Source organism: Fistularia commersonii, chromosome 3, assembly GCF_037954325.1.
Source record: "Fistularia commersonii isolate RoL2024-O1a breed Wild chromosome 3, RoL_Fcom_v1.0, whole genome shotgun sequence".
In the NCBI taxonomy this organism is placed as follows: Eukaryota; Metazoa; Chordata; class Actinopteri; order Syngnathiformes; family Fistulariidae; genus Fistularia; species Fistularia commersonii.
In genome coordinates, this window is record NC_141286.1 from 26,528,636 (window position 1) to 26,552,891 (window position 24,256).

At 55.9% G+C, this 24,256-nt stretch overlaps 4 protein-coding genes and 1 long non-coding RNA gene across 5 annotated transcripts in view; 4 read left to right on the plus strand and 1 right to left on the minus strand.

The window, feature by feature from the left end:
- Window positions 1-37: 37 nt before the first annotated feature.
- On the minus strand, window positions 38-7,951 carry cul4a (cullin 4A). Its single transcript, XM_086144419.1, has 20 exons — window positions 7,370-7,951; window positions 6,630-6,745; window positions 3,968-4,072; window positions 3,649-3,717; window positions 3,496-3,569; window positions 3,268-3,430; window positions 3,095-3,184; window positions 2,940-3,022; window positions 2,784-2,851; window positions 2,588-2,706; window positions 2,315-2,507; window positions 2,115-2,219; window positions 1,886-1,996; window positions 1,662-1,747; window positions 1,452-1,559; window positions 1,239-1,352; window positions 1,052-1,157; window positions 780-952; window positions 543-695; window positions 38-452 (listed from the first exon to the last, which is right to left on the minus strand). Exons 1-20 carry the CDS (start codon window positions 7,512-7,514, stop codon window positions 357-359), a joined length of 2,277 nt encoding a protein of 758 aa, XP_086000545.1. The 5' UTR covers window positions 7,515-7,951; the 3' UTR covers window positions 38-356.
- LOC147236010 (uncharacterized) lies at window positions 7,191-9,441 on the plus strand. Its single transcript, XR_015105968.1, has 2 exons — window positions 7,191-7,330; window positions 8,995-9,441. It is a non-coding gene; the product is annotated as an uncharacterized LOC147236010 (long non-coding RNA).
- Window positions 9,442-10,792: 1,351 nt separating this feature from the next.
- On the plus strand, window positions 10,793-17,852 carry tgfbrap1 (transforming growth factor, beta receptor associated protein 1). The gene is made up of 13 exons (XM_086144424.1): window positions 10,793-11,179; window positions 12,264-12,974; window positions 13,636-13,830; window positions 14,049-14,203; window positions 14,319-14,401; window positions 14,472-14,652; window positions 14,723-14,883; window positions 15,201-15,258; window positions 15,343-15,486; window positions 15,634-15,777; window positions 15,841-15,997; window positions 16,069-16,514; window positions 16,609-17,852. Exons 2-13 carry the CDS (start codon window positions 12,278-12,280, stop codon window positions 16,795-16,797), a joined length of 2,610 nt encoding a protein of 869 aa, XP_086000550.1. The 5' UTR covers window positions 10,793-11,179; window positions 12,264-12,277; the 3' UTR covers window positions 16,798-17,852.
- Window positions 17,853-19,089: 1,237 nt separating this feature from the next.
- On the plus strand, window positions 19,090-22,050 carry rrad (Ras-related associated with diabetes). Its single transcript, XM_086144417.1, has 5 exons — window positions 19,090-19,203; window positions 19,298-19,644; window positions 20,451-20,524; window positions 20,605-20,809; window positions 21,364-22,050. Exons 2-5 carry the CDS (start codon window positions 19,314-19,316, stop codon window positions 21,639-21,641), a joined length of 888 nt encoding a protein of 295 aa, XP_086000543.1. The 5' UTR covers window positions 19,090-19,203; window positions 19,298-19,313; the 3' UTR covers window positions 21,642-22,050.
- A 184-nt stretch (window positions 22,051-22,234) lies between these two features.
- The window catches only part of cdh16 (cadherin 16, KSP-cadherin), a 14,960-nt gene continuing 12,938 nt past the window's right edge, over window positions 22,235-24,256 (plus strand). Inside the window, 4 exon segments of the mRNA XM_086140174.1 lie at window positions 22,235-22,456; window positions 22,536-22,622; window positions 23,498-23,632; window positions 23,990-24,119. Coding sequence (XP_085996300.1) covers window positions 22,400-22,456; window positions 22,536-22,622; window positions 23,498-23,632; window positions 23,990-24,119 — 409 coding nt within the window. The 5' untranslated portion in view covers window positions 22,235-22,399.

The window sequence follows — 24,256 nt, forward strand, 5'->3', positions numbered from 1 at the left end:
GATCCAGGAAAGAAATAAAGATCTCCATCCGTGTGTCTCCAGGTCTTCAGTGGGATCAGTACATTTATTACTCGAGGGGTCTGAGTCCGGGTCTCAGTCCGGGTCTGGGTCCGGGTCCGGGTCTGGGTCCGGGTCCAGGTCTGGGTCTGGGTCCGGGTCTGGTCCCCCCCCCCTTTACCCGCCCGTTCTGCTCACACATCACACTGGACAACAGAGCGAGTATCTAGCAACGTTCACTTGTGTTTGTGAGCTGGCCTCCTACTAGAAGCTCCAGAACCTCCCGCCCCCCCAAACCGGGCCGAGGGTCCTGCTGGGGGGTCGGGTCCAGATCTGCACGCGGAGCGACGGCGCCCCCTTCAGGCCACGTAGTGGTACTGGTTGGGCGTCTCCTTGTCGCGCTCCATGTAGTCTCTGTCTATGAGGGACTCGATCCGCTTCTTCAGGTCTCCAGGCTGAGGAGCAGAAGCGGGTCAGAAGGTCGGCCCGTCTCGGATCAGGATCAGGATCGGGATCGGGATCGGGATCGGGATCGGCGGCGTCACCTTGACGGGGAACTTGAGCTGGTTGTAGAGCTCCGACACCAGCAGGTTGTGGCTGAGGGTCTTCCTCATCTTCATGATCCGGACCACGGCGGCGTCGATCTGGTACTGGCGGTCCTGGAAGACCCGCTCGGTGGTGCTGAGCTGCTCCTCCACCTGCAGGAGGGAGGAAGGAGAAGAACCTCGCGTGAAGCCGAAGGAGGTTCTTCTCGGCGGAGCAGGAGACCCGGGAGGTCCTACCGTTTCCTTCATCTGGATCTGGTTGATCTTGATGCGGAAGAGCTTGTGCCTGAAGTCGTTGTTGAAGTTGAAGCGATCTCCGTCCTCCACCTCCTTCCCTCGAGGGTTCTTGTTGAGGACGCGAGCTTTGCCGCAGGCCAGGGACTGCAGGGTCCTCCTCAGCTCGCCCTCTTCTGCGGGGACAACGCAGCAGCTTCGTGGAAGGTTCTCCTCAACGCCCGGAGGAGGCGGAGAACCCGGGAGGAACCGAGAAGCAGACCTACGGCAGATACCTATGCCCGTGGCCGCACGGACGTCGTCCACGCTGAAGTCCTCGCCCTCGTTGAACATCAGCAGCACCAGGGTCTGGAACAGGGACACCTGCAGCTCCTTCTTACCCTGGAAGAGCACGAGGAGAACCCTGGTGAACCGCGGCGGACATCTCGCCGCCTTCCCCGCCTCGACCTTCTGCGCCCAGACCTCCTTGAACTCGGCCTTCAGCACGGCGTGGCCCAGCGTGGGCTGCCACTGAAGCTTCCTCCCGCTGTGCTTTCCAAGGTAGAAGAGCTTGAAGACCTCCTGGAGCTTCACCATCTGACCGAGCAGAGGAGGAAACACCTGGCGTGAGTGACCTCGACCTGCCGCTGTCAGGCCGACGGGATCTTCAGGAAGGTTCTACGGAGGAGCACAGACCTCGGAGGGGAGGTGGACCTCCATGGGGGTGTACGAGGGCCAGTAGCCCATGGTCAAGATGTTCACCGTCAGCTCGATGTTGCTGGGCTCGCTCTGGTTCTGCATGAACTGAGACAAAGACAGAACACAGAACATGAGACGGAGTGTGTGTGTGTGTGTGTGTGTGTGTGTGTGTGTGTGTGTGTGTGTGTGTGTGTGTGTGTCAGGCACCTGCTTGAACTGGATCATGATGTCCTTGGAGAGCTCCATGTCCTTGAACATGCCCTCCAGCTTGCTGGTGAACGCCGCCCCGCACTCTGAGGGAAAGTCAGACAAGGAGTTCAACCTCTCCCAGCAGGTTGGAGAAGATCCAGGTCCAGACCTCCACCGGCAGCACCCTCTGGAAGAACCTGCAGACGTTCCCCAACCGGAGGAGGAACTTCCTGCGGACTCACCGTGTTTGAGTTTGGAGAGCATGGACTTCTCTGCGTCCACGGAGGCGCTCTTCCCGACCAGCAGCCGTTTGGCCAGGTCCTTCTTGTAGAAGGCCTCAAACACGTCTTTCCCTGAAGGTGGTGGGGCGTCAAAGAGTCATCAAGGTCTGCGAACGTCCACAGGGAGGTCCCTCCACGGCGGTGGAGGTCTAAGACATCACGGTCCAGGGTTCTCCTGAGAAGGACTCACCGTGTATGAAGCGGAAGATGATCATGATCTTGTCCAGGATCCTCTCCAGCTCCTCCTCCGTGGCCTCCTTGTTCCCGGCTCTCAGCTTGGAGTCCACGTATTTGGCTGAGGAGAAGAAGAAGGACGAGCCCCCCGGCTGTGACTCCGGCTCTGGAGAAGAAGGTCGGACGGAACGGCGGGACCCGAGGAGAACGACTGACCGATGAGCTCCGCGGGCTTGTTGGGCCGCTTGTTGACGAAGGTCTCGAAGGCCTCCTTCATGGCGTTGATGAAGCCCTCGTTCCTCGCGAAGCAGCTCTGGGCCACGTTGTCCATCTTGTCCTTGAAGTCCAGCAGCTCCTGGACCATGTCCTTGTCCTTCTCCGGCGTGCAGACGATCTCCCCGCCGAAGGCCTTGGAGCAGAAGGTGGAAGGCGAGGCGTTGAAAGGAAGGGGGCGGAGCTTGGACCTCCTCGCCCTGGACCTGCTCCTACCTTGATGTAGTCCCTCCAGAACTGCAGCAGCGTGGACAACCCGCCCTTCACCTTGCTGAACAGCTGGTACAGGAGGGCCAGCTCCGTCACACGGTTCTCGTCCAGGAGGACGCTCAGACCTGCGGCCAGAAGATAACTCAGACGTCCACCACACACACACACACACGCACGCGCACACACACACACACACACGTACCCTTCTGCAGTATTGCTGTCATATGTTCTCCTAGAAGCTGCTTCTCAACGCAGCTGATGAGGGGTTTCCTGGGAGTCGAGGAGAAGAAGAGCAAAGGATGAGCAGCAGGTCAGAAGGCTTCACCCTCAGAGATGTTAGGAGATGGACGCTGGTTACTGTGTGCTCTGGTCCAGGTAGCTGGCGATGCGGTCGTTCTCCTCCTCCAACCGGCGAGCCACGTGATGGAGGTACTCGGGCACCTGGGTCCAAGAGAAGATGCGTGGTGAGGGAGGTCAGGAGGCCCCGGCCCGAGCAGACCCAGCTCCACTCACGTCTCGCTCCTGCATCAGCCGCTGTCCTTCTGCCGCGTACAGACGGTCGGTCTCCAGGAGGAACCTCTCCTCGAAGGCGTCTTTGTAGACCTTGACGGGGATCAGATGATACGGAGGTGGAAGCAGAAGAGGGCGGAGCTGAGGAGCTGCGAGGCGGGAAGCCGAGGAGATACCTGGAGGTCGGAGAGCATCCCCAGCAGGCTTCTCAGCAGGCTTCGGTCCACCGTCTCGCCGTTGCGCTCCAGCTCCACCTGCTCCAGGACGCCGTCCACCGTGCGCTTCTGGACGGCGCCGTCGCTCACGATGTGCGTGCGAAACAGCTCCAGGCCCGTGTCCCTGCGACGTGGACACCTTCAGCCCCCTGGACCTGCACCGGCAGACACCCCGTGAAGACCTCTTACCAGATGGAGGGCAGCAGAGAGCTCTGCAGCACGTAGGTCCGGTCCAGGAAGAGGAAGATGCTCCGGATCATGATCTGGAGAAGAGAGGAGGATGAGAACCTGCCTGAGCGCCGAGTTCACGCCGGGTTCCTCGAAGGAGGCGGCTGGACCTACCGTCTGCCTGCAGTGGTCCTGCCAGCAGCGGTTCATCCTCTTCAGGAAGGACAGGTTGTCCAAACCCTCTGTGGACTCGGAGTTCAGGAGGAAAACTCAGATCTTCGGATCTCAAGAATCACCTCGTCCGAACATACGAGAACATGCGGGAACACGCAGACCCGCAGCTTTGTTTTCAGTGACGACCGCTGGAGTTCATCTACAGGCCGGGATCTCACTACCTCTGCTTCTCCTGGACGGACTTCTTCATGTACCTTCTGCCCCTGACTCCGGGTCCCACAGAGCCGCCAAGATCTGCTTCGGTGTACGTGAAAGGATATTCTCTGAACTGGTGGATCTGGGCCTGCACGTGGTCTTCACACACCTGCCGCAGCTGCTTGTAGAGCGTCGGGGACACCTTGTAGGAGCACAGGTTCTCCACGGCCTTCAGGAGGAGAGGAGCTCTTTTTAAAAAGGTCATGAACACCAGGGACCTTCAATGCCGCCAACATGACAGTCCACCCTTTACTCCACGCGATCCTGGCATTTAAAGTCCTAAACCCATCACCAGGAGGACCAAGCCTGAGAAGACCGCTGGCCGGAGAGTGACGGGGTGAATGATGAAGGTCTGAAGGACACGTGAAGACAGGGAACGGACCACGTCTCCACACTTGGATGGCTCTGTAGGACCCGGATGACAGGGTGAAGGCTTCTCCGTCTATATGATGTAGTGAGAGGGTGAATCATTGCATCCCTCTATAGGATGACTGAATGGTTGCATGTCTCTACTGGACATTTGAATGAATGGTTGTCTGTTTCTATATGAAATGAATGAGAGGGTGAATGTTGTATTCCTTTATATGAGTGAATGAATGAGTGAAGGGTTGTCCTTACATGACGTGGTGAGAGGGTGAATTACTGTATCCCTCTACATCAGGGGTTCTTAACCTTTCTGACCCTGAGGCCCATTTTTTTCAGTACAGAGTGGCCCAGGGCCCATTAAATATAATCTTAATACACTGCTGAAAAAAATAAAGGGAACACTTAAAAAACACATCCTAGATCTAAATGAATGAAATTTTCTTATGAAATACTTTGCTCTTTACACAGTTGAACGTGCCGACAACAAAATCACACAAAAATGATCAACGGAAATCAATTGTATCAACCCATGGAGGTCTGGATTAGGAATCACACTCCAAATTAAAGTGTAAAAACAAACTCCAGGCTGATCCAACTTTGATGTAATGTCCTTAAAACAAGTCCAAATGAATCTGTGTTGCTTCCTGAGTGGACACTATGATTTCACACAAGTGTGGAGTTACATTGTGTTGTTCAAGTGTTCCCTTAATTTTTTTGAGCAGTATATATATATTATTTATTATTAATTATATATTATTTAATATATATATACACTGTATAGGTTTATAATTATCTCACTCTTGGTTTGATTAGTATTCAATTCAATAAACCAAATCCACTTACAGTTTACCAAGCAAAAACCTTGTCAAATAAAATGAAATAAAATGGTTTCTTACTTTGTGCCACCCGTCTGGCTACGAGCTAGCTAGCTTTCAGTGCACGTTTAGAGTTGCCAGTCAGTGACATGATCCATCTTTTCTGCATCTGCAGCCCGTCTTCTTTTCCCTTGAAAAAATCCACCGGCTTTCCCACAAACGTCGGATGCTTGATGGCTCCAGTGCTTCGTTAGCCAGCGTTAACACACACACTCCACACACTGGGCTCTCGCTACCTCCGTTTACCAAGCCGTACTTTATGAAGTCGGGATTGTACTTGTGCAAAAATGTACTTTTTGGCGGGGGGGGGGGGTCGGTCGTCTTCAATTTTTTTCGTTTTAAATATTTCTCCGTCTTGTTTGTTTACAGCTAGCTGAGTGTCTTCTTCTCCTTATTTATGGAGCTGGTTAAAGTAACAACTGACTGATGCATTGGCGCCACTACATGGTCGGGAGTTGTTATTGCGTCCCGCAGCCTCGCGGCCATCACGTACAAAACAGATATTTTTTTGCGGCCCACTAGAATGGCGCTCGGGGCCCAAGTTTGGGCCCTTCGGTTAAGAATCGCTGATCTACATAATGAGTGATGAATGTGTGAATGGTTGTCTTTATATGAGTGAATAACTGACTGGTTGTATGTTTCTATGAAATGAATGACAGGGTGAATGACTGTATCCCTCTATATGAGTGAATGAAAGAGCGAATGGTTGTTTGTCTTTATAACGAGGCGAGAGGCTGAATTAACGTATCCCTCTTTATGAGTGAATGGTTGAATTTTTCGATGAGTTGAATGAGAGGGTGAATGTTGTCTCTAAGACGTGGTGAGAGGGTGAATTATTGTATATCTGTTACATGTGAATGAGTGAATGTTGCATGTCTTCTATTTGACATTTGAATGCTTATATGTCTCTATATGACGTGTGAATGAATGAGTGAATTGTTGCACATCTGTATTAGTGAATGATGCATGTCTCTGCGTGACCTGTAAATGACAGGGTGAATGACTGTATCCCTCCATTTGAGTAAATAAATGAGTGGATGGTTGTATGTTTCTACATGAGCTGAGTGAGAGGGTGAATGTTATATGACGCGGTGAGAGTGAACTGTTGTACGTCTGGATTACATGTGAAAGAGTGAACGTTGCATGTGTCTGCATGAGGTGTGAATGAGAGGGTGAATGTTGTATCCCTCTGGATGACGAGTGAACGGCTGGATATTTCTATGAGTTGAGTGAGAGGGTGAATGGTTATTATATGAACGGCTGTACGTCTGTGTGTCCCTGTGATTGGTCCAGGGAACCCTGTCTCCTGTCTCTGGCCAATCACAGCTTGGATAAGCGTTATATTTAATGAATGAATGAATGAATGGAGAGTCTGGTCTGCACCGAGAGTGGAGGCTCACTCCTCCTGCTGGGACGGCTGCCTGTGGAATTATGGGGTGAAGGTCTGAGCAAAGGGTTTGGAGGAAGGTCACCGGAGGAACCCACCTGGTACAGCTCCTCCAGGTTGTACTTGATGGAGGTGCTGTTCTGGATGGCGCCGACCGCATCTCGCAGTTTGAGCCACGTGTCCTCCGTGTAGTTCTCGGCCAGTTTGGGCCGGTCTGTCGGAAACACAAAGCAGGCGAGGCACCATCACTGTGTGCCGCTTCACTGTGACAGAAGGTCCGTGAGGTCTAAATGCCATGAAGGTGGAGAACATAAACTCCGAGTAGATCCGGTGTCCATCCTGGATCCACCGCAGGGACACATAGGACCATTCACTCTCTCCTCATCTGGACCACGTGGGGTCTCCAGTGAACCTTCATCGTGTTCTTGGAGTGTGTGAGGAACCCAGAGAACCCCGAGGAACCTCAAACAGACACAGGTAGAGCATAGAGAACCCACACAGGAGGGGGAGGTGCTGCCCCAGAACTTATTTTTAACCAACAAATAAATCTCAGCTGGGAATGGGGACCATGAGCAACTAGCTTAGCATCAGCAAACCAAGTAAACAAACCCCTCCACGCACACGCACACGCACAACATTCGTTGTTTACTGACATGAAGATTCTGCAAAGGGGGGGCGGACGTGTTGCGTTCAGGGACGTGTTGCGTTCGGGAGTCTCCACGGACATCCCGACTGTTTATCCGTGGGAATGTTGACATACAGGCGCCCGGTAACACTGGAAAAAGTTATCGGAGAATCGGTGAGTCAACGGAACCGGGAACCGGAGAGAGGCAGATACCTTTGAAGTTTTTAATGACGAGTTTCCTGGAGGCGCCGGTCTTGGCTGCGGTACCGGCGGCGGTGCGGGCCATCCCGTTAGCGGTGTTCTCCGTCAGCGCGGAGAAGCCGGTTCTCCGCTCCGGTCGGGTGTCCTCGGCCATCATCGGACGAGCGCCTCGGCGCCCCCCGGCTCGGCGGCTCGGCGGCTCGGCCTTGGGACGCGGCGGGAGACGAGCTACCGGGATTGGGGGAGACGCACGGACGTGCGCGCGTACGCGCACGCCAACGTTTAGCTTCTCCGGCTAATGACAGCGGCGGCTAGGCTAATGCTAATGCTAAGGCTAAGGCTAAGGCTAAGGCTACGGCTACGGCTAAGGCTAAGGCTAAGGCTAGGTAAACAGATAGCGGCTAGCAGCGTCGAAGGCGCAGCACTTTAACTAGGAGCCGCGGCGGGTTAGCGCTGATGGTAATCCATGCTCCGCTTGACAACAAGCTTACGCCGGTCACTTGGGGGTGATATCTCCGGGAGACATGGCTGTAGAAGGCGGCGGCGGCGGCGCTTCCACCCGGGCGGCTAGCTAGCACAACAAAATGGCTTTTCTCAGACACTTCGGTTGGACAGGTGCATCTTGGGTGAAGAGCGGCCGCGTTGCGTTCACTGACAGTCAGGGAGATTACAGCGTTTACAAGTTTAGGGTTTCCGCCTCGCAGCGGGGGAGGTTGCCGGTTCGATTCCGGCCTTTCCTAACGAAGCATCCGTGTTCTGCTCGGGGTTCCTCACACAGTCCAAGCACATGCAGGAGGTCCATTGGAAGCCTTACATTGTCCAGACACCCAGATGAGATGGTGTACTCAGTATGTAGACCTGTGGTTCCTAACCTGGGTGCGATGGAACCCCAGGGGTTCGGCGGAGGTCGAGACGCTCAGCCGACTCATAGAATTAATGATGACACGCCACGCCGGGCCATCACTGGCCGCAGGTGATCGGGCTACATAGACTGGTCGACCTGTGCTGCAGGGACTCCGGTGCACTCGGTTGGCAACTTGTGACTGTCGCGATGGGCCGTCGTGTGATTTCTTTCTTCATATTTTCATCCCTTCATACTAATAGTGTCGAGCAAAAACAGAAAGTGGTCGGATGAACATGTACAATCTGGATTCACGAGATGGGAGTCGGTGTTTGTGTGTGAAAATCTTGTTTTGCGGGTTTTGTTATTTAAACACAGTGATGTTGATGCACGGTTTGTTTTGTGCACCAGTAAAACATAAACCTATGTCTGTAATTTGAATACATTTTATTTTTCCAGTAAGGAAAGGTTTAGTGAATGCGCATATAAAACTGGTGGGTTCACAACCTCCAGCAAGATTAAGATCCACTGATCTAGATGATGTCTGAATGGGAGCTTCAGCATCCTGTAACCCTTTATTGTCAAAACACATTCCTGCATAACAAAACACCTTTTCACAGCAATATACGTGTGTTATAATGTACATCGTATATGTAAGTCATAAAATATAAATATTGTACTAAGTAGCAGCAAATACGTGGCAGATTGGCCCTAAAATGTAATGTACAGTGCAAAGTGAAGTGTTCTTCAGGCAGTGCATCTGCAGCTCAGGACGCTTTCTGTGGTGGGTCTGCAGGAAGAAGAGTCTCTCCTGGGTTTCCTCACCGGCTCCCTGGTCTTCTCTTCACACATCTTCTGAGAAAGGACCACCAAGGCACTTGAAACTCCCCACCTGTTCCACCGCCCCTCTGTCGATCACCAGACTGCTATGTGTGATGTTGATACCGGAGTCATGGAAAGCACGCCGCCCGCCAACACTCACAATGTCATGACCTGGCGAGTTGCAACCGGACACCAATAATAGCCATGCAGAGCACACAATGCACTGTGTGCACTGTTTTCACACTTACAACTTATTTTTCCGAAGAAATGAAACTCCTATAAACTTATGAAACAAAGTTTCCTTGGCTCCACTGAGCAGGACTTTATTTTCCATGTACCGTGCATTATGGCAAAAATGGAAAATAGTCTATTTTTCCACCCACAACACAACTTTTGAAATACATGCAAACGATCTGGAGACACAGAGAATGTGACACACGTGGTTAATTGATATAAAATACACATCTTGGGTATTTCAGTGCTTTTCCCAGTGGTTCCACCTAATCAGCTGATTTGGTCCACGTGGACACACAGCTGCCGGCCATGGCAGGCCATAGCCTGAGCTCCAGTACCACCAGTTGTCAGGTTATTTTCCTTTCCTGTCAGACTTCAGGAAGCCCCGTGTCCTCCTGCCAGTCTTGGATTCCCCTGCGCTCTGTTGTGACAAAGTCCAAAGAGGTGGGGGACCAAGGAGGAGGGGGCACCGGGAGGGGTTTCAGGAATCCGGCTGGAGCCTAGGGGGGGGTCGCTGGGCAAGCGTTCACGTAATTCCTCCTGCAACATGGACCAGCAGAAGCATTGCTGAAGGACATCCCAGGTTCTCTGAATCCCAGTATGGCAGGACAGTCGGAGACAGGCGAGAGGATGCAAGGAGGACTCGCATGGTCAAGAAAAATCTGTGCAAACTGCTTGACTTTCAATGCAACAGAGTTTTAGAAACCCGCATTGACTTTATTTACACAGCCAGGTATTCACAGACCTGGGCTACACGGCCTGGTTTCCTAGTTATCAAAGGTGATAAGATGAACCTCGTGATTGGAAAAAATCTACACAGGCGTGAAAATCACACACAAGTATGTTTGCTGGCAAAATAAACCGATAGTTTAAGAGTCCGAAAGCAACAAGACTAGCATCATCTCTCTCAACCTTCAAGAAACAGGTAAAAACTTTTCTCTTTCAGGACTATTTACTGCGCTGATGCTTGAGCTGCCCCAGATCAGGTTAGGCACCAAGTTAGGCTATGCAGTGTGTGTGTGTGTACGTATGTGTACGTTTTTGTCTTTAAAAAAACAAACAAAAAAAAACAAAAACAAAACTAACCCCAGCTTACTGCTCTGTGTATTTCCTATGCATCTTGTATTTGCGAGTATTATTTGCAGTGCTTATGTCCTCAATTGTAAGTCGCTTTGGATAAAAACATCTGCCAAATGTAATGTAATATAATGTAAAAAGAGTCAGACGTCAACGTGCGGCGGGACAGAATCATGAGGGGAAAACAAAACAAAGAGAAGAATTAAGTGAATGGAGCTCCAGGGGATTCAGAGATTCAGAGCTCAGCAGAGGTATGAAGAATTTTAGTAAACATGAGAAAACAGGTGCCCAAAAAAGCTGAATTGCACCCTGGGCCACCAGAAATCACTGCGGGCCGCCGCAGTACCACCGCCCACCTGTAGATGGCGCTGTTTCCCCGCGGTCGCTCGGAGCTGCAGTAAAACCCGGCGCAGAAGAAGACGCCGACTCTCCTCTTCGCCGCGGAGCCTTGAACGCACCGCGGGATCACCTGCAGCTCCGTGCGATGGGCGGTGTTTAGGGCCGGTCTACGAACACCAACCGCCGCGGTCCAACCCGTTCTTCTGCACCCGTCGGCGCCAAGCCGAACCGGGCGCAGTGGCCATGCTACTGACCGTCGGTGTGTCTCCCCGGGCGGCCGTGTCGGATTATTAGGGCTCGGCTGTGAGAAGCGCCCCGGCCTGCTATCCCCTGCAGCCGGCTCAAGGCGACAGCTCCGGGGAACCGGGCGGGGATGAGTGCGCAAAGTGTGCTCTCCTGTGGGAGGGAACCTGTAGCTTTCACCTGACGAACACTTGGTGAGGCGGACAGGTTCTCCTGCTGTGACATTTTTTCTGCACTTTTTTTCTTTTTCTGGGGGCTTGTTTCAGGTGAGTTAGCATGCTAGCACAAGGCATTCATTCTAATGAACAAGTCAAGCAGTACTGCTAGCTTAGTGATCTGTTAGCTTAGTGATCAGGTTTACAAACTCTCCGAGGACTAACATCACAAATTTTGCCGCTTTGCTGTGAAAATTAGTTAAATTACACATCTTCGCGCCTCAAGGCAGCTGACGTTAAGCTGTAGCGTCATTTTTCCGACTGTCGCTAGCTTCTGTGGATTTGATTAGCCACACGCTAGCCAGCTAGCTTGTGTATGTCAACGAACTGCAGCACAACAACCGAGCCGCTGCCTGAAATTCAGGTTTGTGTAGTTTTCTTCTTTTTCACTTTATATCCCGTGCAGCTAAACTGCAACACCTTCCAGAGGTTGGAGGGTGGTGAAAGACGGGGAAGGTTGTAGGCGCAGGGAGATCCGGGATTGAAGCTAACACGGGGAAGCGACACGCCTCACACTGAGACTGAAATTGTTTAACTAATAATCACTTTTATTTACTAAAGCCTGTCACTACTTGTCAACGTTTGGCCAAACAAGTCAAGGCCAAATGAAACGCCCACATGAAGCCAAGCATTCCCATGTTGAAAATTCCCCAAGACAGCATCAAACAAACTGGAGTGTGTGACAGATAATTTCTCTCTCTCTCACACACACACACACACACACACACACACACACACACACACACACACACACCTCCTGTCGCGCAGTGTGTGAACGACAGCCTGAAGTAACACCTTCTGGGTGACATGTAGTTCCACCATCGTGGGTTGAAGTTGTGATCCCGCATTCGGCGTCCGCTTACTGGTTACACCTGTTGAACCGCTCCTGAAGCAAACGTCTTCTCAGGCAGTCAGGAGGCAGCTGGACCTGAAGTGGAGCGGGAGAAGGTGACACCGAGCATCCCAACGGGGGGAGAACGGTGACTTCCTGCAGACGTGGAAGCTGGTTATGCTAAAATGTTGAGTGTCAAACTCATCCGGTAGCAGGAGAGCATCTTCTCAGCAGGCCTTCGGACGTGTCCTCCTCCATCTGTAGGTGTTCTGACGCCTGTCCGTTCTGTCCTCCGCTGTGTAGATGCCTCGGCCGAGATGAGCGTGAAGGCCTTCGAGCTCATCCCCGCCGTGGAGCGAGACCTCCTCATGGGCGACAAGGCTCGCATCAACATCGAATGTGTGGAATGCTGCGGGAAGCACCTGTATGTGGGAACCAACGACTGCTTCATCCACCACTTCCTGCTGGACGAGGTCACCTCCGCTAAAGGGAAGCTGACTTTCCAGGCCCAGAAGCTCCTGCAGAAGCACCTGGGCCTCAAGAAGCCGGTCGCCGAGCTCCGGGCGGCGTCCGCCTTGGAGCGCCTGATCGTACTCTGCGAAGGAATCGTCTTCCTCGTGGACATGGTGACTTTAGAAACGGTGCCCTCGGCGGCGGGGGGCGGAGCCAAGATCAGAGGCGTGACCTCGTTCTGCATCAACGAGAACCCGGTGAAGGGCGACCCGTTCTGCGTGGAGATGGGCGTGCTCTCCTCGCGCCGTCGGACCGTGCAGATCTACATGGTGCACGAGGACCGGGTGCAGCTGGTCAAGGAGGTGAGCACGCCCGAGCAGCCCTGCGCCGTGAGCCTGGACGGCTACTTCCTGTGCCTGGCGCTCGCCACGCAGTACATGATCCTCAACTACAACACGGGAGCCTCCCAGGACCTGTTCCCCTACAACAGCGAGGAGAGGAAACCCATCGTGAAGCGGATCGGCAGGGAGGAGTTCCTCCTAGCGGCGCCGGGCGGTCTGGGTAAGACGTCCTCTGGAGTAGATGGAGCTTCATTCATGATCTGCTCTGCAGGATCTGTGTTTTTAAATTAAATCCATTTAGTTATGATAAGCCATAGGAACCGCGAACCATCTCGGCTCCTGCTCTGAGGCAGGACCTTCTCACCATTCCTTCTCACCGGTCGGCGTCAGGCGACCAGAAGCGTTGAGAAGTGATGGCCCTCCTCTGATAGCCTCGGAGGGGTTTCCAGGGCTCGCAGAGGAACATCTACATTTAGTACCAGAATAAGTTAGCTAACGGAGTTCTTCATATGGTGAAGACAAAAACCCTGGAGGAGGCTTCCTGGAATCTACTTGGAGCTGGACGTAGGTTGCCTCAGCACTTCAGCGTGAAGTATCTCCAGCTTTGGTGTTTCTAGTGTCCCAGCCAGAAGGTCCCTGGTTGGCCTCCCACAGGGTTCCACAGGGTTCCACAGGGTCAGCCTCCATTTTATTCCTAACGCCACCACGGAGGCCATCGGGCCGAGCTGGACTCTGCTGCTCGGTCTCCTCCGATAATGCTGTGAATATTGATTTGAGTTCTCATCAAATATTGATGGAGATGGTCGTAGAAGGTTCCTGTGCGCGTCGAAGGTCCAGACTGACGCCGGCGTTTGAGTTCCTCTCCGTTCCCTGTCCTCCAGGAATGTTTGCCAACGCAGAGGGGGCGTCTCAGCGGGCGCCGGTCAACTGGTCCGAGAGCGTCATCGGGGCGGCCGTCTGCTTCCCCTACGTGGTGGCGCTGGACGAGAGCTTCGTCACGGTGCACAGCATGCTGGACCAGCAGCTGAAGCAGACCCTGTCCTTCAGGGACGGACACATTCTGCAAGACTTCGAAGGTACCTTCGCCCTCGTCGGTCCCCGAAACCCTGGAGCGCCGTCACACGGGTGACCTCCATCTGCTCTCGCACTCCTGGAGGTCACCTGGCGTGCTGACACGTATGCTCAGAGTGACTTTAACGCCGGTCTTCTCCTGGACGTGGTGCTTTTCTGAAGGCCGTCTCCTGGAGACCCTCAGAGCTCCAGGCGCCTCACCTGTCAGTGTTGTGTATTTTAGGGAAGGTCTTTCTGGCATCCACTAAAGCTGTGTATGTTCTGGTGCCCTTACCACTGGAGAGGCAAATCCAGGACCTGCTGGCCAGTCACAGGGTGGAGGAGGCCCTGGTCCTCACCGAGGGGGCGCAGAGGAACATTCCCAAAGACAGGTTCCAGGTAATCCAAGGTGTTTGCTCCGACCCGTGGTTGCGGCCCGGAGAATCACGGACGTCCGAACCTTCACGTCGGTGCCGAGGTCCCTCAGCGCGGCTCTCCGTTCCTCTGCCCGCAGATCTTGCACAAACGGATCCTCCAGCAGGCCGGGTTCATCCAGTTTGGCCAGCTTCAGTTTCTGGAGGCACAGGAACACTTCAGGTAAGAGTCCGAGCGTCCTCACGTTCCCGATCCGTCGTCGGGACGGGACTGACCTTCGCTGCGTCTCCAGGAAGGGCCGCCTGGACGTGCGGGAGCTGATCTCGCTGTGCCCGCTGCTGCTGCCGGCGTCCTCCACCTTCACGCGCTGCCACCCGCCGCTCCACGAGTTCGCCGACCTCAACCACCTGGCTCAGGGCGACCCGGAGAAGGTGCTGCGGTGCAAGAGGTTCCTGATCAGCTACCTGGGAGAGGTAAGGTTTCGGACGGCGTCTCCGGGGCCGAGTCCTCGGAGGAGCCTTCACCCCGGACGCTCTCCACCAGGTACGAAGCACGGAGGTGGCCAACGGCTGCAGGGAGGACGTGGACACGGCGCTCCTGAAGCTCTACGCCGAGCAGAATCACCAGAGCCTCCTGGACCTTCTGGCCTCGGAGAACGCCTGCCTGCTGGCCGACTGCGCGCCCTGGCTGGAGAAGTACCACAAGTCAGTGCTCCGCGACCGATGATCCAGAAAGATCTCGATCGGGTTCTTCTTTGAAATGAAGCGCCTTTGGCGGTCAAACCCTGGGCTGCGGTCTGAAGAACCCTTCGGCTCCTCGGGGTCTAACCTTCTAGCACGACACGTCCTTCACCCCGACGCCAGAGCAGGCTGGAGGAGCCCAGAGGAAGCTCTTCTGCCGCGGTTTCGTTATTCCCCGAATCCTGCCTCAGGACAGTGCTTGTCCTGCTGTGGGCTGAGAAGGACTTTCCAGGAGAAGGTTCTGGTATCATCTACCGTGTCTTCTTCTTCTCCTCCCTCAGGTATTTTGCGCTGGGGCTGCTCTACCACTACAACAGTCAGGACTCCTCCGCCCTCCAGGTGGGCTTCCGTCGGCGGTTCCTCCAGGAGCCTCCTGGTTGAGGTCTTTGTTGACGCTCCGTTGTCCTCTGGTCCTCCTGACAGACGTGGATCCGGGTGGCGGACGGGGAGCTGCAGGACCCGACCAGATCAGACCTCTTTGAGTACGTGGTGGACTTCCTGTGCTGCTGCTCCAACCTGGACCTGGTGTGGAAGTACGCCGACTGGGCCCTGCAGAAGAACCCCGGCGTAGGTCTCGAGGGTTAAACCAAGAGCCTCCACGGGGTTGGAGCTCCTGGTTGAGGGTCTGCAGACCTGGACTGTTGATTGTTAGCCGCTACACGGCTAGCACGAGGGTGGCGGTACCTCAGGATTCAGGGTGCGTTTGTTCCTCAGGCCGCCGTCCACATCTTCACCAGGAGGCCCGCTCTTCAGGGAGAACCCCAGCCCGACCCCGATGACGTCATCACGTACCTGGAGAGGAACCGCACGGCGCTTCTTCTCTACCTGGAGCACCTGGTGCTTGAGAGGCGGACGCAGGTACGGCAAAACCCACGGGAACCGGAAGGGCTCCACCTCACCTGGGCCTGCTTCTTCTGCCAGGAGGAGAAGTTCCACACCCAGCTGGCGGTGCTGTACCTGGAGCGGGTTCTGTCCCTGCTGGTGGAGGAGGAGCTGGGGGAGGAGCTGGCTCGGGCTCGGGAGAAGCTCCAGGCTCTGCTGCGGGAGTCGGACCTGTACCGTCCTCGGGCTCTGCTCGGTGAGGCGCGAGATGTTCCTCCGCCAGGCGCCGTCCGCGTCCGGGCGCCTCATTCTGCATTTCCCTTTCAGCCAAGATGGCCGGCGGCGAGCAGCTCCTGCTGGAGCGAGCCACCCTGCACGGGAAGCTTGAGGAGCACGAGGAGGCCTTCCACATCCTGGTGCACCGGCTCCGGGACTTCTCCTCCGCCGAGGCCTTCTGCCTGTGGGCCTCCTCCCGCCGGGACCCGGCGTACCGCCGTCGGCTGTTCCACCTCCTCCTGGGCGTGTATCTGGAAGGAGACCCCGGCGGCAGGACGTCCGGGGACCTGGAGATGGCGGCGGTGGACCTTCTGAACCGTCACGGCGAGGCCTTCGACGCGGTGCGCGTGCTGCAGATGCTTCCGGAGGGCTGGTCGCTGCAGCTGCTGCGGCCGTTCCTGGGCCGGGCCGTCCGGGCCAGCATGCACGACCGCCGCACCTCCAGCATCGCCGTGGGGCTGGCCCGCTCCGAGAACCTCCAGCTGCTCCACGACCGGGTGAGCGCCTCCTCCAGACGGCGTGCGTGCGTGCGTGTGTGTGTGTGTGTGTGTGTGTGTGTGTGTGATGGTTCTTACCATGCTTCTCCTCCAGCTGAGGGAGCGGAAGAAGCCCATCTTTGTGTCTGAGAAGAAGGGATGCCACCTGTGCCACAACACCTTCAGCGAGCCTGACGTGGTGTGCCTGCCCGGCGGCGTGCCCGTGCACGTCCACTGCGTCGCCAGCCGCGTCAGAGACTCCCCCGCCAAGACGGCGCTGGCGAGCGGCGGCAACCACACGTGAGTCGCGGCGGGCGCCGCGCTGCGCCGTCTGAGTTCAAGAGCGGGACGCGCCGCATTTTCGGGGGCCGCCGAGGACTGCGGGTCAGGCGACGCACGCCGCCGCCGTGGCCTGACCTGCAGGGCGCTCGCAGAGCGGGGGGCGGAGCCTCCGGCAGGAAGCGCCCGCTGCCCAGGCTTTCTGCAGGCGTGGGAGCAGAAGCTGCGCCCGGCCGCAAACACCTCGCAAGCTCTATATATTTCCCACGCATGAATCGTAGCTCCGTCTCCCAGACTGGTCCAGATGTTCCAGGAGGAGGCTCCTGCCGGAGCTCCGCCTCCCAGCCTCTCCGTCCGCAAGGTCGGCCGGATCTCCAACCGCTCGTCCTCAGTGAAGAACCTGCGGTACGTCGCTGCGTCGCTGGAGATCCCACATCTGAACAACCTGCTCCCCCATCCTGACCCCCGGCCTCCCCTCACTGTATGTGTGTGTGTGTGTGTGTGTGTGTGTGTGTGTGTGTGTGTGTGTGTGGAATCGGTCTGATCACCCAGACGTTTGATGATTGATCGGCTCCTGTCTGTAATATAGATTTGTTTTGGGCGGGATCCTGGTTCTGACCCCCCTCATGATTTCCACTTCGAGTCCACGTCACTTCCCTTAAATGTCCACTAGATGGCAGCATCGTGCCGCTTTTCCACTTGTTCGTTTTTGGAACCCGGAGGACTAGTTAGTGAACTTAACCGGCCGAGAACCCGCTTCACTCATACCCGCCCGCTCCGAGGGACGCCGGCGAGCAGCTGGAGCGGTGGACCTTTGAGATGTTTGTGTGTCCAGATGTTGGTTCTGAGAAGCTGCTACGCGCCGAAAACGCTAAAACACTACGTTCTCACTATATGTCAAAAAGTCCGCTCGTCGCCATGGCAACACGCCGCCGCAATCACAGGGTTCATTTGAGACGTTCCTGTACAGTCGGTGTTCACAGACGGTGTGTTTTATCGGAAGTGTATCTGCTCGGTCGCGAGTCGAGCTGTAACATCCGTCCTGTTTTAATAAAGCCGAGGCCGCGTCCACCACCTCCACCCTGGACTCCATGCCCGTTCTTCATGTATCTTCTGGGGTGTTGCCTTCACCGTCCCCAGGAGGAAACGATGCTCCCTCCTTGTTCCTCAAACGTCTCCAGATCCTGCGGAGATTCTGGTCCAGCGTGTTGAGGAGGAACCGAGTCGACCCTCGGCCGACCTTCTACCTTCACCTGTTTTAAACGTGTTTGAGTAGATGGTCCCAAGAACAGGAGACCTTCCTCTGCAGGAGGACATCTAGACGTCCAGTCCTGAAGGTTCTGTTCTTACAGGAGAACATCGAGAAGAAAAGAGTGAGAAGGTTCTGGTCCCCTGTGAGGTCACAGGTCTGGTGGTGGACGGACCTTCTGGAAAGATTTGATGAATCTGAGCGTGTTCCCTGGTTCTTCAGGTGTCCGGTGAGATAAACAGTCCAACTGCTCCTTCAACATGGTGGCCAGAACCCTCAGGTTCTCAGGTCTTCAGTCCTAAAGGAACCAACCTGCAGTGGCCCGAGGTGACCTGAGGGGGGCGCACCACACCATCAGTCAGGCGGAGGTTCCTCATCTTCTGAACTCTGCTCAGAACAATCTGACTCCACCATGGAAGATAACCAGCCTTGGTTCTAGCTCTGGATCTTCTGCCCGGACCCAGATGGTCTCATGAATCCCCTCAGCCCATTTCCCGGCAGAGCTTCTCTCCAGGGGGACCTCCTCCCCTCTGTCCATCCCAGAGAAGAACTGGAGGGAGAAGGTTTGGATGGACAGCAGAGCAGCACCTGCCTTCAGGGTCCTCCAGGAGGAACCCACCAAGAACCCTCAGAAGCCTGGGCTGAAACTCCAGACACCTGGAGGAGGTCAACACACACACACACACACACACACACACACCTGAGGACAGCACCGCATCTCCACACTCCACCTTGGAAGCTCAAACCTGGTTCCCCTTTTGATTCAGATCACGCGTTTTATCGCGAGAATCCCCCCCCCCCACACACGTTTGACCACGTGACTGAACTATCTGTTCTTCGATCGATCATTCATTCCTTCTTCATTTCATTCATCCATCTTTCTTTTCCTTCCTTCCTTCCCTCCGTGATTGACCGGTGCGCCGCTGTTTCCCCGGCGGGCCGTGAGCGCGTCCCCGCCCCCCTCCGGTGATGTGACCGTTACGCATCGCTCTTACCGGGCGCCGTGACGCTGCGGGGCGAATCCCTGCTACGTCACTCCCGCCCCGCATAAAGGCGCCGGCGTGCGGGTTCCGGCAGACCGACGGGGAAGACGCGCATCCACGACCCCACGCAGCTCCACGGGATTACCGACGCCGCGGGATTTCCTGACTTGTTTTTGGTTTTTTTTCTTCCTCGCACCGAGTAAGTCCTCCCGGTTCCCGCCCCGTGACATCGATTTGTGCCGCGAACGCGTGACCCGGACCGTGGAAGTGACCCGCGGTGCGTGTGTCCACAGAACCGGACCGGACGCCATGACTCTGAACAAGGGGGACCGGCTGCGGAACCTGGAGCGCCGGCGCGGGAGCGTCCCGTTCCCGGCACCGGCGCCGCCGCTTCACCGGCGCAGCGTCCCGGCGGAGAGCGGCGGTTCGGTGCCGCCGCCGCCGCCGCTCCGCCGCCCCGGGCAGCAGCACCGGGGAAGCTGCGCCTCGGACTCCTCCGACTCCGTCAGCTCCACCGGCAGCGAACCGGACGCGCAGGCGCACAAGGTGGTGCTGCTCGGCGAGCACGGCGTGGGCAAGTCCAGCCTGGCGCGCGTCTTCGGGGGCGTGGACGACGGAGGACACGACGGAGAGGACACCGGTGAGTCAGCGGGACCGGGCGCCACGCGTGTCCGTGGGCGGCGGGTGGCGGAACCTCAACCGAAAGAGGGACCTTGATGGGATGACCGAGGAGAACATCTGCCTCCCTCTGCTGAGGAACATCCTCCTCTCGTGATGGAGAACATCTTCTCGTGATGAAGAACATCTTCTCGTGATGGAGAACATCATGTCGGTGTCGGTGAAGACCTTCCTCCTCTCTGTCTTTTGATGAAGAACATCTTCCTCTTATTGTCCAAGAACAACGTCCTCCGCTGGGTCGGGGAAGAACATCCTCCTCTCTTGATGAAGAACGTCCTCCTGTGTCTGTGAAGATCTTCTGCTTATAAGAACATCTTCCTCTATCTGTCCAAGAAGAACATCATCTTCGGCGTCTGCGAAGAACTTGTTTCCCTTTCTGTCGATGAAGAACATCCTCTTCATCATCTTTGGAAGAAGAAGATCATCTTCCTCTTTGTCTTTTGTTGAAGAACATCTTCTGTCTTTTGTTGAAGAACATCTTCCTCTATTTGGAGAAGAACTTCCTCCTCCATGCTGCTGAAAGTGTGAAGGACATCTTCTGTCCATGGATGAAGAACATGTTGTGGTCCACAGAGGGTTCTTGCAGGCATTGATCATCTCTATTTCCATCTCCAGCAGAGCGCCGTGATGATCCTCTGCAGATCATCTGACACACACACACACACACACACACACACACACACACACACTGGTGCATGTGTGTTTGCGTATCTGGATTGGAGGGGCGTGGCTGTTCCTGTCAATCATATTTGGCTCCGCCCCTTGCAGGAACCACGTACGACCGGTCCCTGGTGGTGGACGAGGAGGAGGCCTCCATCATGCTGTACGACATCTGGGAGCAGGTGAGATCTTCTCCACGCTCGCTCGGGCCGCCGTCTTCCAGGACGGAGGATTACATCTGCCCCTCCTCTTGCCCCCCCAGGACAACAGCCCCTGGCTGAGGGAGCAGTGCATGAGGATGGGAGATGCCTACATCATCGTCTACTCGGTGACCGACAAGTCCAGCTTCGAGAAGGCCTCGGAGCTGCGCATCCAGCTGCGCCGCGCTCGCCAGGCGGAGAACATCCCCATCATCCTGGTGGGCAACAAGAGCGACCTGGTGCGGTCCAGGGAGGTGACCGTGGACGGTAGGTCACGTCTCCACGCGCCTTCTGGTGGACTGATCTCGGAGCTCCACAGTCAGATGTTTGGTCCTTGGAGCTCCACAGTCAGATGTTCAGTCTGCCTTTGGAGCTCAAGAGTCAGATGTTTGGTCCTTGGAGCTCCACAGTCAGATGTTTGATCCTTTTTTGGAGCTCCGCAATCAGATGTTTGGTCTTTGGAGCTCCACAGTCAGATGTTCAGTCTGCCCTTGGAGCTCCACAGTCGGATGTTTGGCACTTGGACCTCCACAGTCAGATGTTTGGTCTTTGGAGCTCCACAGTCAGATGTTCAGTCTGCCCTTGGACCTCCACAGTCAGATGTTTGGTCCTTGGAGCTCCACAGTCAGATGTTTGGTCCTTGGATCTTCAGACTCAGACGTTCAGTCTGTCAGTGGAGCTCCGAGATCGGACACTTGACGTGTCCTTGGAGCTCGGCGGTCAGATGTTTGATCTGTCCTCGGACCTCCAGCGGTAGATGTCGTGTCTGTTGGAGCTCCATCTCCAGACGCCATCTTCTGACCCGTCTCCTCCCCCCGCAGAGGGAAGCGCCTGCGCCGTGGTCTTCGACTGCAAGTTCATCGAGACGTCGGCGTCGCTCCACCACAACGTTCAGGCCCTGTTTGAAGGCATCGTGCGTCAGATCCGCCTGAGGAAGGACAGCAAGGAGGAGAACGCCCGGCGTCTGGCCAGCTGCCGGCGGCGGGAGAGCATCGGCAAGAAGGCCAAGAGGTTCCTGGGCCGGATGGTGGCCCGCAAGAACAAGAAGATGGCCTTCAGGCAGAAGTCCAAGTCCTGCCACGACCTGACGGTGCTCTGAGGAGCCCTGGAGGACCTTCTCGTGGCTTCTGAAGACCAGACGCTGTGTGTTTTCTAACCCTCCTTGAGGACCTTCTCCCACGTCCAGAGATCTATTTTCTTTTTCTTCACAAAGGAAGGACTTTGTGCCCCCCCGCCCGCTGAGCTCCACCTTCTTCATGAACTTTGACCTTCATCTCAGAACCCCGGATGGACGGGTGGGGGGGGGAACCGGAAGTCACTCTTACTTGAACCGCGGCGCGCGGGTTCGCGCCGCCGCCAGAGACCCGGATGCGGACCGGAAGTTCCGGCACAGCAATAAAAAAAACCTGCGTCCGTCGCGTGACGAGCCACTTCCGGCGGAAGCGCTTTGTTTAAGTTCGTACTTTATTTTACAATAAATAAAATGACTGCAAAAAATAAAATAAAAACGTGGTGTTTTTTTTCCCGTGGGTGTGTGTGTGTGTGCGTGTGGGTGTGTGAGAGTGGTGTGCACGTCGTGCGCGTCCTCATGAATAATCATCCAAACACCTGCGGGTTAACCAGTAACGTGTGTGTGTGTGTGTGTGTGTGTGTATGTGTGTGTGTGTGTGTGTGTGTGTGTGTGGAGGGGGGGGGGGGGCAGAGGAAGCTGACTTTTTCCACAGATCCGTCCAGGCGCTTCCACGCGTGAACGTGGACGGCGGAGAACCGGAGAGACCTGCAGGTTCTCCTCAGCTGGGAGCCGCTTCTGGACCTTCTGGACCTCCTGGAGGTTGCTGTCTCCGCCCCGCAGGACCCATGGCTGGACGCGGGCCCACGGCCGCCGCCCTGGTGGCGCTCACGCTCACTCTCACGGTGAGGACGCCGCCGGCCGCCGGTACCGGCGCGGACCGGATCGGTACCGGGGCCGCTAACAGCCGGAACCTCCCCGCAGATGGTGCTTCCGCTCTGCGGGGCTTCGAGCATCAAGATCGGCGTCCCGGAGAACTACAACGGCATCTTCCCCTGGTACATCTCCAAGGTAGGAGGTCCTCCTGGAGAACCTGGAGGACCAACCTGGCTGTCTGACTTTAACTCTTATATATCTATATTTTATATTTTTATTTCTAATATTTGTATTTATTCTGTCGGATATCAGCGTTGAATCCATCTGCGTGCTGATTGGACGAGAGGCAGGAATTAAAGCACAGTAGCGTCCACATAGACCAGGAAGTGACGTCAGCGTTAGCGGATTAGCATCACAGCAGGGAGGTTCTAGGTTCTGATTGGAAGGTGGACGGGGTCTCTGGGGCTTCTCTCTATGTTCTCCTACCATGGTTCTCTCCATGTTCTCCTGGTTCCTCCCACATGATTGACAGCTGACCCGTCCGTTAAGCCCCGCCCCCCAGCCTAATGTCAGCTGATCATCTCTGATCGGGAATCAATGAATCTCAGACAGAATCAAACCTCATCAGGTCTGTGAAGAACTTTCCATCCTGGTCTCCTGAGCGGGTCCTGCGCTCGTGCCCGCCATCGCCATGGAGATCACCGCGTCTCCTGGTGAACGCCGGTTGTGCGTCACACTCGCCCACTCACACCTTCATGGCCCAGGAGGACCTGGAGCAACGTCCTGAGGACCAGGGCGGATGGGTTCTCTGCAGGTTCCTCTTGTTCTTCTCTCCATGTTCTCCTGCCTGGGTTCTCCAGGTTCTTCTTCTCCCCGTCCACAAACAGTCGGCAGGTCGGCCGGTCAGATGATTGACAGCCGCCCCGTCCAGGTTAAGCCCCGCCTCTCGTCCCAGGGTGGGCCGTGATTGGCCGCCGTCCCCCCGGACTCGTAATGAACGGATGAGCGTGCGTGACGGTCCGGTCAGAAGATGACGAGTGACGTCATCCTTCATGTCGGCCGTTCCTCAGATCCCCGTCCTGCCCGCCAACTACAGCGACCTGGAGGTCGCCGGGGACGACGAGGGCATTTTCGGCTTCGACGCCCAATTTCTCTACGCGCTTCAGCCGCTGGACCGCGAGAAGCAGCCGTCCTACTCCCTGCAGGTCCCGCCGCCGCCGTCAGCATCACCACCATCGTCTACGCCGCCGCCGCCGCCTTCACCGCCATCACCGCCATCACCGCCATCTACCGCCATCAACGCCATCAACGCCATCCCCGCCGCCGCAATCATCTCTATCGCCAGTTGCCTTCAGCATCATCATCTCCCCGTCGCCGTCGCCATTGCTGTCACTGCTGCTGTCATCATCACCGCCACCGTTGCCATGGTCACCGCCATCATCGCCGGCCTGTGGTTCTGTGTGTCCGTCGTCATCATGATGTCGTTGACTGTGCAGCTTGTATAACCTGTTACGTGTGTGTGTGTGTGTGTGTGTGTGTGTGTGTGTGTGTGTGTGTGGCAGGTGTCCTTCAGGACCTCGGCGCATCGCCAGCACTTCACGGTGGAAGTGTGTGTGATTGACAGGAACGATAACGTGCCCACCTTCATCGAGGAGAGCATGAGGGGGAGCGTGCAGCTCGGCCTCCTCAAAGGTACGGGAGAAGGTGGAGGAGGAGGTGGTGCAGGAGAAGGAGGAGGTGGAGAAGGTGGAGGAGAAGGGGGAGGAGGAGGAGGTGCAGGAGAAGGAGAAGGTGGAGGAGAAGGGGGAGGAGAAGGAGGAGGTGGAGGA

What these genes read in the sequence shown, in the direction of transcription:
- cul4a (XM_086144419.1), bottom strand. Translation starts at nt 7,514, where the DNA reads ATGATGGCCGAGGACACCCGACCGGAGCGGAGAACCGGCTTCTCCGCG. An exon ending in AGATCCACCAGTTCAGAGAA is followed by an intron (nt 3,718 to 3,967) that starts TATCCTTTCACG and finishes TCCGAGTCCACA; the next exon opens with GAGGGTTTGGACAACCTGTC. An exon ending in CAAGCCCGCGGAGCTCATCG is followed by an intron (nt 2,220 to 2,314) that starts GTCAGTCGTTCT and finishes TCTTCTCCTCAG; the next exon opens with CCAAATACGTGGACTCCAAG.
- tgfbrap1 (XM_086144424.1), top strand. Translation starts at nt 12,278, where the DNA reads ATGAGCGTGAAGGCCTTCGAGCTCATCCCCGCCGTGGAGCGAGACCTC. An exon ending in AGCGGCGCCGGGCGGTCTGG is followed by an intron (nt 12,975 to 13,635) that starts GTAAGACGTCCT and finishes CCTGTCCTCCAG; the next exon opens with GAATGTTTGCCAACGCAGAG. An exon ending in TCCAGCTGCTCCACGACCGG is followed by an intron (nt 16,515 to 16,608) that starts GTGAGCGCCTCC and finishes CTTCTCCTCCAG; the next exon opens with CTGAGGGAGCGGAAGAAGCC.
- rrad (XM_086144417.1), top strand. Translation starts at nt 19,314, where the DNA reads ATGACTCTGAACAAGGGGGACCGGCTGCGGAACCTGGAGCGCCGGCGC. An exon ending in ACACGACGGAGAGGACACCG is followed by an intron (nt 19,645 to 20,450) that starts GTGAGTCAGCGG and finishes CGCCCCTTGCAG; the next exon opens with GAACCACGTACGACCGGTCC. An exon ending in CAGGGAGGTGACCGTGGACG is followed by an intron (nt 20,810 to 21,363) that starts GTAGGTCACGTC and finishes CTCCCCCCGCAG; the next exon opens with AGGGAAGCGCCTGCGCCGTG.